Source organism: Bacillus rossius, chromosome 10 (genome assembly GCF_032445375.1).
Source record: "Bacillus rossius redtenbacheri isolate Brsri chromosome 10, Brsri_v3, whole genome shotgun sequence".
NCBI classification, from domain to species: domain Eukaryota; kingdom Metazoa; phylum Arthropoda; class Insecta; order Phasmatodea; family Bacillidae; genus Bacillus; species Bacillus rossius.
Window position 1 is genome coordinate 22,419,452 of NC_086337.1, and position 10,474 is coordinate 22,429,925.

The 10,474-nt window shown below is 41.7% G+C and overlaps 1 protein-coding gene across 1 annotated transcript in view; it reads right to left on the reverse strand.

Moving 5' to 3' along the window:
* The window catches only part of LOC134535837 (actin-interacting protein 1), a 31,709-nt gene extending 31,057 nt beyond the window's left edge, over positions 1–652 (reverse strand). Inside the window, exons 1-2 of the mRNA XM_063375160.1 lie at positions 523–652; positions 48–169 (exon numbers count right to left, since the gene is read on the reverse strand). Coding sequence (XP_063231230.1) covers positions 48–169; positions 523–538 — 138 coding nt within the window. The 5' untranslated portion in view covers positions 539–652. The remainder of the gene's footprint in view (positions 1–47; positions 170–522) is intronic.
* Between the last annotated feature and the right edge of the window lie 9,822 nt (positions 653–10,474).

Below are 10,474 nucleotides of genomic sequence, written 5' to 3' on the forward strand. Positions count from 1 at the left end.
GTCAAAAATGTATCCCTCACAAGGAAACTAAGTGTTACTATACTAACCTCTATGTTACGTATAATTACACTATTGCCATTTGTATACAAAAAATTTTTTCCTTTTGGGTCTCCACCAAGAACAATTGGCTGGCCTCTCTGGGTTCTTGGCAGAGTTGCAAAAATATACTCTGAAACAATATAATCAAATTAAATTAGTGCTACATTTTATAATTTTCAAAATAACTGGCACATTTACATCACAACCTGACAGCATTTTATGATTATTTTTAATTTTTTACCCTATAAGGTAAAAACTTTCTACTGGGTGGTGTCTCATGCGGTTTCGTCACGGTCTGACAAATATTATACAGTTATACCTTCTATGGTTCATACAGGATACAGCATCCTCCGAACACTTGACATTTGCTGAGGTAACCGGCTGTTAATTCATAGTCTTAATTACTGCTACGCTTACCTAAACCACATGAAATTACTACAAATACGTTAAACAATAATTGAAAAAATAACTTCTTACACTTACTGTTAGAATATGACATAATCTTGTTGTTCAAGCGAGCAAATTGTATGTCAATACCCCACCGCCCACTTTATCAACCGATTTCTCCCACTTCACTGAGCTACTGTATGTGCTTTACCATATTTGGGAGGAAGATCATAATTTTACTTTTGTTAGATGGCAGCACTGCTGTTGTCAAATTACAAACAAATGACATTTTTAAAGACTACTTTCCTAGAAGTTTTACTGGAAGTACAATAGAGTGAATATTAGGTAGTATTACGTTTAATAAGATGGCACTGGAGAGAAGCATTAGCTTGCGGAAAGGAACTCTATTCTGGACGCTGTCGGAATAATTCCGCTGGCAAATTGCGTGATTCTGAAGGAGATTTGCTGAACCCTATTCTTTAACAAACGTTAGCGGAATTATATGACAAATATGTCGGGATTAAACCACCACCTCCTTTGCTGACGGAATCACAATTCCGGTAGAGATTTGAGAGTTTATTGTTTTTTGGATCTTCGATTAGTATAAAATGGAGGCTCTTTTGTTATTATGAAATACTTAAAATCGTGTGGAGGGTTGGGTAAGTTAGGTTAGCTACATTTAAATTTCTTAAAATTTATATTAGGTTAGCTAGGTACATTTAAAAACCAGCAATAACTTATTCACCTCGTTATATTATGCGATTTATATTCGGATACAAATACCGTCAGTTGGGGTAACATTGGCCCTTTGAGGGTAACTTTGGCCCAAAACAAAAAACATGTTAAACCATGTTACAACTCTTCAAAATATTTATTAGATGTGATGATACATATGTTACATATGATATATATGTTACATATGTATCATCACATCTAATAAATATTTTGAAGAGTTGTAACATGGTTTAACATGTTTTTTTGTCTTTGGACAAAGTTACCCTCAAAGGGCCAATGTTATCCCAACTGACGGTACGCGAAATGATACTGTAGATTGAAATTTAATTTATTCCTAAAGGAAGCACAAACATTATTTATATAAACTCATATGCGATGGGTTTAATAATATATCCAATTACTGCATTTAAATATTGCAGCACGAGTGCTATTCTAACCTTTAAAAGTTTGTGTGTTCGTGAGAAATAGTTTGTAATTGATCTAAAATTTAATGTCTAATAATATGACGTTTATTTCTGTGATTAACAATGTCAGTTTCATAAATATTAACGAAAAATATATTTACAATAATTCGTTACTTAACATTTTTCCTAATGTTGTGTTTTCTTAAAAGTACTATTACATAGTTTCCAGACAAAGTAGTTCTTTTTCAGCACTAAGTATGGCAAAAAATGTGTAATGTTTTAAGTGTAACAGAACTAGAATGGTAGCTTTAAATAGGCTATACTCTTTTGATGCCGTCCCCACTACCTCTATTAAATTTTATGTGGTGGTTGTCTGGTTCGAAATCTCAGGGTAGGTTCGGCCTTGTGGCTAGAGGTAGTGGTTCAATGCAGTAGGGCCCCCCGAGCTGTTATGGCCACTCGGGACGCGTATTACGACGAATGCTCATCTTGGAGCACTAAATAATTTAAGTTAAATACCACATGGTAAGTCGAGGCCGACCACGGAACTGGAAGAAAAGGTTTGCGAAAGATAACGACTATTGAAAACTACATATCAGTAAAAATGAAAATTGCTGGTCCCGTGTTGTGTGGAGGCTGACGGCCTCTCTGAGCTCCGTAAGGATACTGCCGCTCTTACCGCGCGCGACACCCTTCCCCCGCCAGCCCTCCCGCGGAAACGTGTGATTTTCGCGGGAAACTGAACCGGCCAGGTTCGGGACAAGGCGCACAGTAAAACATAATTTTGAAAGAAATGAAATATTTAATCATGAAAATAAAGTCTAATAATCTCCTGTGGAAAAAAAATACATACATTACATTTGTTGTACTTCGGCGGAGGGATATGCCACACCCGGCCGGATCCTTCCGCCAACGTAGCAATTGTTACCTGGCATTCGCCCCGTTCAACTTCCTACACTCCGGTGCGTGCACGAACACGTTCGGTGCACACGCCTTTGTGAGACGTTGATGAGGCATAACGGTCTATGCGACATAGAGGAGAATTGGCGGTCGGCATCAATTATATTCGTAAAAGAGTACCTACATCTATTACTGAATTGAAATGCACTTGCATTTTTGTTGTTGACTGGTGCACCAAATCTGTGGATGCCTCAACTGCCAATGTTGTGGGCAGGAGACAGACATCAGGCAGCGTACACATACACTCCAACTAGCAGGGCGTGCAGGAGGTTCTGCAGGTGAAGAATTGGCTCAGTCATCGGGTCCGCAATCCAACACAGACGACCGGTTTTATAATGTCTGCCCAGGCCAAGGTATTTAGAATGACAGCTAGTGGCACAAACATCTTCTAAGGCAGACCTCTGCCTTGGAATCGGCAGCAACATTTCTCCTTGGCCAGATCTGATGCCAGACATGGCGATGTAGTCGCACCAGGTGCAGGTCCAGACAATGTTCATTTCTAATGGGGAGGTCAGTTGGACAGGGAGCAGCGATGTGAATAATCTCTTCATTCCGAATGATGGCGGATGACTGAAGACACATTGAACCCGATTTTCATTCCACCAGTTGCAAAGCCATGGAAAAAAAAAAGGGGGGGGGTGAAAGGGAGGAGACACAGCAACTGTCACATAAGCAAAAAGGCGTGAACAACCAAACAATGACACTACAAAACTTAGAACAGAAAAAATACTGTACATAATTTTTTCGACATAAAACATACTTAAAATTGCTATTTACTTTCACCAGAAACACAGAGATGTTGCTCATAAATCGAGCTACGCGAATCGGCCCTTAAAAGTTCACTATGGGGTTATCTTATGTGGATTCGTGATAACATTACTTTGTGAAATGATAAATCCTAAGAATTTTACATGGTGTTTACCAAGTCAATTTGATTTGGATTGACTATGAGATTGGCGTTCCACAGACGACTAAACTTTTACCTAAAATGTTTTAGATGTTATTGGAAAGACTAAATGTACACATTATATCATTGATATAATTATACGTAATTAACTTATTTATAATATGTGTTTAAACTTAAAATCACTTAAAACGTGATCTAGAACACGACTCAATGCGACTGCCGAAATTAACACCTATGTGGATTCAGTTAAATAGAAAAATACCCAATGCAGTCGAGAAGGCAGTGTATCCGCGACAGTCTGGGTGGAGTAAGCATTGGTGAGAGCTTGTATTTAACTCAATCACCGAGTACTCTTTGGTCTTGCCCAAGTGTTGGAGGGCATTTTCCACCGTCGGGATTAGCTACACATCGTCGTGAATTTATGATTCAATAATTTAAATTTGTGAATGATTCTCTACTCTGAAGGTCGTAATTAGGGAAGAAAAACATTGGTGTGCTATAGTCAGAATCGGATGACATGATAACGTGGACTTTCAAAGGCTTATTATTTCACATATGATTTGCAGTTTGGGTGGCGACACCTAATGATACTTTGCCCTCACTGGGGTTTCGTCCTTAAGGTGGAAACAATATAGCAGGAGGTCACACTTACCTAAACTCTTAGATACAATGTCCGGAAAAGAGCTAATGAGGTCTGTAATGGCCTTATCAGATGTCGGACTTATGTTATTACACACTATGACAATGGGCATAGCATGTTCATGCATCAAAAAAATTGACATTGGGAGCAAAACCAAATCGCAGCTCGTGTTATGTTTTCCCCAGGAAATCAAATCCCAGAATAAGATTATAGAATAAACAGGGAACGACGATAATAACCAAGTTCCACAACAAATGCGTCAGTTTTAAGTGTAAAATGGCAGAGACCATGGAACTTAACACATTGCCGTTAACTACGCAAACATGACTTCAGGACCAATGGTAGAATGACAAGATAAATGAGGGTGTTTGGTACACAGGGACTTAAAAACACACCAATGAATTATCGCGTTGCTTCTGACCCATTTAAAGCAGGAAAATATTTCTCCACGAATCTTAACATGGGCATAATTATAAAATGTCAAGGAAGAGACTTTACCCTATCTTCGACTGTAACGACCCCTCCTTTGTCCAGTCAGCTCGGTAGTGAACTGATTTTTACAGCGAAAAAAACTTGCGTTGGAGCAACTCCACTCGTGAATCCGCGCACCCAGTTGCCACATATCCGAAGCCACAACATTTGGCACACCTGCCATCGATAAACCATATGCGCCTGTTCCATTTGATGGCTTCAAGCAACTCGTCGCCACACACACATTTATGTGCGGAGCACTGTCCAAGGGGCGAATGTACACTGTCTTAAAAAAAATTGGGTGTCTGTAAAGTCGTTTTACCGACGATAGTTTAACGTGACATCATAACAAAACATTGATGAAATGATTGCATACTTTTATGTATTGTATCATTTTTATTGAATTATCACTATTTTGTATGGGTACAAAGAAGGAGTGAGATGAAATCTACAATTTAATTGATAAATTTACTTTTATTTGCACTCATTAATTCAGATATGTTTATTGCTTTAACGAACAGATTATTTTAAGTATAACTTTTATACATGTTTGCTATTTAACTTCTTCTAATCTGTTATTCTGTTAAGGATAGGACGATGATAGGAAAAGTAGGAAACGAATGGGAGTGTTTCAAGGATGATGTGAAGTAAAATTGCTTACCCAACACCAAAATGCAGTCAAAAATAATATATTTGCGCCACGGACTCTGCAGCAATGCTAGGAGGGACGGGTTAGCAAAGAGCAATGAAAATGTTACATTGAAATGCATGAAAACAGAATTACGCCACGGACTCGGTCGCAATGCTAGGAGGTTCAGATTAGCAAAGAGCAATATAAAATGAGCATAACGGGACACAGCGAAATGGGACAATGTGCGTAACAGTACATTTTATCGTGCGTGCAGCCGGTGTTCATCGATTAATTAGACGTCACGTCAAAAAAACCGACACTCGGGCAGGTTTCTGCTCACAGTTCTCAAATACGAGTGTTTTCATCTGCAGACGATGCGGGAAAGCATGGCTTGTCTTAGGGAGGGGGGGGGGGGTGAAACCATCGGCAGAGAATAGTGGAAAATCGGAATGGTATTTCTTGGCATTTCTGTGTGGCCTCTAATCTGTTTTACACTTCACCACTCCACTGACTCAGTGCATCCAGACTCATGGGCGGTGGGAGTATAGAACAATGTTTGCCACACATGGGGTGAAACATTATTTAACTTAGCTTAGAGATGGGTAAATCGAGGAACCCAGCATTAGAGACAACTGAATTAATAAATTGATGTATAGGTAAGTTCATTCGGCCACTAAAACCTGAAAAAATATGTTTCTCTTACATGTTTCCAGAACTGTAGGTGGACATGCAAGTTACAAATCTTGCCTATTAAATTCTGCAAAATTTTGATTTTGCAAGATGACTTCCATCAAAAAAATGCACAAAGGCACTACCGCGCCTGCAGAGGAGGGCTTTCAGAAGATCAGACTTAAAACTAAGCAGGTGGGCTATATGCTCAGCCTCTATGAGGATGTCAAGAACCACAGCAGGTTACAAGACATCTAAATGCGACTGTGGTCCAACTTCAAACCCTAGTCATTTCCTTTCCCCATAGATACATATGAGAGTACCTAAGCTGGTCTAGATAGGGGCGTGTCCACAAACCCGCAACATGTGGACCAACTAGTATTCTGGCTCGCCTTCTCACTGCTATAGTTCTCCGATGTGGTTATGTCCTCGCGATGAAACACTGAGCCGATCTAGTGTACTCCTGCTTCAGCAATGCTCCCGAATATAGACTGCTATATCTTTACACTCTGTGAAGACAGGCCTACATCACCTGAAAAGTATTAATATAGTTTCAAATGAATTGAGTGCTGATGAGGAGGAATTCCAAAGTTTTACAAAATTCCTTAAAACTAAAATCATGAAATCCTTCCAAACTTGACGCGAACCCCGCTACCTCTATGAAAATTTACATAATTTAAGTATTGTTCGGAATCTCAGGGTAGGTTCGGCCTTGTGGCTAGAGGTAGTGGTTCGACACATTAGGGCCCCCCGAGCTGTTTAGGCCACTCGGGACGCCTGAAAAAGAACAAGAAAATACCGGCTGATGTCTGATTAATTTATTCCGGCACAGCCCTATACATAGTGACGACAGTCGTCGTGCCCTCCTAGATGTAGAGGCCATACCTGTCCACCGACGTGGGCCTAAGGGAGGCATGTTCCCCTAATGCACCGTCAGTGAAGTGTTTACGATCAGGGACGCACCCGCGTGCACCCTAGCATGTCAGTAGACGTCATTGTGTTTGTAAATAGTTATACTTCTTATGTACATTTTAATTCATCACGAGCCTCCATGATTGTATATATTTTGTAACTTAACAGAACTCTCCAGTCTTAGATATTGTGTCTAAATATTGTACAAATACTTAACTAATTCTTAATTAATTAATTATCTTGTGTTTACGTTTTATCAGTTACCGTTCAATTACTTGTAATGTCGTTTTTAAATAATTATGTGATTTCTTTCGAGTGCCATGCTTAGAAATGTAAACCGCAGCCTGGCCCACCGCGTGACGAGTCTCTCCCATGCCGGCCTATTTCCCCTTCCCCTTCTCAACGGCCCGCGCTCCCGGCGCGCGGACGGGCGGAGGAGGGCAGTGGTTAATAAGACTCGGAGCCGATCAGACGTGGGCTCGCTCCGCTCCACTCAAGACGCGTGTAGCGCGGCAACGTCGTTCGCTATCAGTATAATTCGTTCCGGGACTGCTACCGCAGTCGTGTCGAGCCGGGTCAGAATTACTTATCACTGCTGAACCTTCTTAGTACGTTTCACCACAGAACTACCTTCGCATACGTAACAGGCCGCATATGTGCTACTTTGAACTGCCGAAATTTCTGAGTCAGTACGCTTCGTCACAGAACTATCTCCGCGTACGTAACAGGCCGCGTATGTGCTACGTATCACTGCTGAACTTTCGTAACCGGTAGGATTCGCTACAGGACCGCATCCGCGACCACATCGAGTCGCGTTTTCGTTATCGAGAGTGTATTTCCGGGAGTCCGGGTCGCAGCGAGGGAGGACGCTCGTCCTGCAACGTACTGGCCAGGCTGCGACAGGGCTTATAACGGAATAAAGGAGCTCGTGGAAACGAACAGCATCATCTTCTCCTTGCTACCATCTACCATTCCTTCTACATACGTAAATTTCCCTCCCGGTCCCATGTTCCACGGTCCCGGCCACGTTGGCCTGAACTCCACTCTCTCTCCGACAGGAGCTACGCGGGCAAATCAGGGCGAGTCTCAGGACAATTCGCAGCAGGGACTTAGGGACCACAGGCCGAGGGACGTCAATAGTGCTTCCTGTCCTGGCCATAACGGTTGTCCCGAATTGAATCGTCACACGCAAGACCACTGACTCAGTGGCGGCTCACGATTTTACTACCCGGTAAGCAGTTGTTTAAGTGATTGAAGAGCTTAGAATGTGTTTGATGTGAGGGTATTCATTATATTCGTTAAAACACTCCGCAAATGAGTAGGCATGCAATCCCTTTGATTCTCTGGTAATTACAATTACATAGTACACTGGGCTAAGAACACGTAGGCCCATAACTCCGGCGACGCTACCTGAATCTTAGGACTGTCCCAGAAATTGACGCGTTAGTAAGATTGAATGTTACGTGTTGCCTACTGGCTGCCACGTGCGGGCTGAAACTAGTTAGCCGATTGACTAGGATATTGTGTGAAGCGCCGAAGTAACATCTCGTAGTTCACACACACAGTACTTACGTATCACAACGAACGCTTGTCTTGGAGCACTGAATAATTAAGTTAAATACCACTCGGTAAGTCGAGGCCGACCACGGAACTGAAAGAAAAGGTTTGCAGAATTATACAACTATTGAAAACTACATATCAGTAAAAATAAGAATTGCTGACCCGTGTTGCGCAGAGGCTGCCGGCCTCTGTGAGCTCCGGAAGGATACTGCCATTATCACTGCGCGCGACCCCCCTCCTCCACCAGCCCTCCTGCGGAAACGTGTGTTTTTCGCGGGAAACTGAACCGGCCAGGTTCGGGACAAGGCGCACGGTGAAATATAATTTTGGAGAATATGAAGTGTTAAATAATGAAAATAATGTCCAATAATATCCTGTGGAAAAATACATAAACATTTGCTGTAGTTCAGCGGAGGGATATGCCACACCCGGCCGGATCCTTCCGCCGACGTAGCACTTGTTACCTGGCGTTCGCCCCGTCGCACTTTCTACACTCCGGTGCGCGCACGAGCGCGTTCGGTGCACACGCCTTCGTGAGACGTCGATGAGGCATAGAGGTCTATGCGACATAGAGGAGCATTGGCGGTCGGCGTCAAACTATCATCAAATAAATAAATAGCAAGAAACACATTTTGCATTTATATTAATGAAAGAAATTGTTAATATTTGAGTTGATACATAATTAAAATTATTTTTATACAAATCTGAAGAAAATGTTTTGCATTAAACTATAATAACAAATTTCAAGAAATATATATTTTTTTTTTTGCAGAAACTCGGTGATCATATGTATTTTGATTTTTTTTCCATTGAATGTTTTCATGAAATTAAAGTTTCAGATTTTATGAACTGTTAAAAATAAAGGTTTCTACTGTGTGCAGCTCGTCTTAATCAATTGGATTTCTCGATCTCAGAATACATCCGCCCATAATCTTTCCATCGAGGAAGCAGCAATGTTTAAGTGATTGAAGAGCTTGACGCCACTCCCGCTGCCTGTCTAAGTTTTTAAATTGATTATTAAGGTTGAAAGTGATCTCAGGGGTTTTAACGGGGGTTCGGCCTCGTGGCTGCAGGCAGGAGCGCGTCTCTGTTCGAAACCTACCCGGGCTATTCAGGCCACCCAGGACGCCTTATAAATAACTGGTAAACGATTTGACACGACACTGCATTTATTCAGAACCGATACACTTGTTGGTCCAGGTACTGGCCGCTTCTGTTGTCTGACCGCTGCGACACACATATTTCTCTACGTAAACGGTACGCGCGATCAGGATAGGTTGCCAAGTGGTGTACACGGACTTCTACAGTGATCGATTATACATGTGAATGGCGTGGCGGATAGTCACAGATCTCTTGTGCTGCAAGAACTTCTACAGGCAGTTACGCTAACATGAAAAATAGCACATACAAACGGATGTTCCAAAGTTATTTGCAATCTAACCTGTGGCGAAATATTAAGGTCCCGAAAAGTACGTAACCCGGTACACTGGAATCATACACTTTACAGTCACTTATTAATCAGAAATTACTCAGATTGCACGTTACAAGTTACACATTTACAGATGATGAAAGTTAAATGGCGAAAGTTAGCGAGTAAGAACTCGACACACGTTACTAAGAGTCTTCGACGATAACAATTAATTGGCTTTGAAGCCGAAAAGCTGTGTACCTCAATTACGCTGTCCTTAAACTGGACATGGAATTACGTAAAATATGTAAAATTCCCTGTTGGAATAAAATTAATTAGCTACGAGTCGCACGAAATATCGTGCGACTGGGTGGGGTCGGCGCCGAGCTGGAAGAAGGATTTTAAAACTTACACTATTGCTGATATGTGGATGTAGCGCGAAAGTTGATGGCTCGACGTTCGCGGAGCGTCTTACCCCTGCGAGCTCCCGACGGTAACTCAGTTCGAGACCGCCCTGCGGCCTCGCGCCTAAACGCGTGGAGCGCGGGAAAACAGATCCGGCCAGTTTTGGGCTTAAAAGACATGTTACACAATATATGATTATACAATAATTAGACATGATTTCCCTTAAATTAATTGTGTTTTAAATTGTTATTAAATTGGTTGTTTTTGATTTGAACATAATAATTACGTATTTAATTCGGCGCATTGCCACACCCTGCCGGGCGCTGTCGTCGCTTTGGTGTTTGTC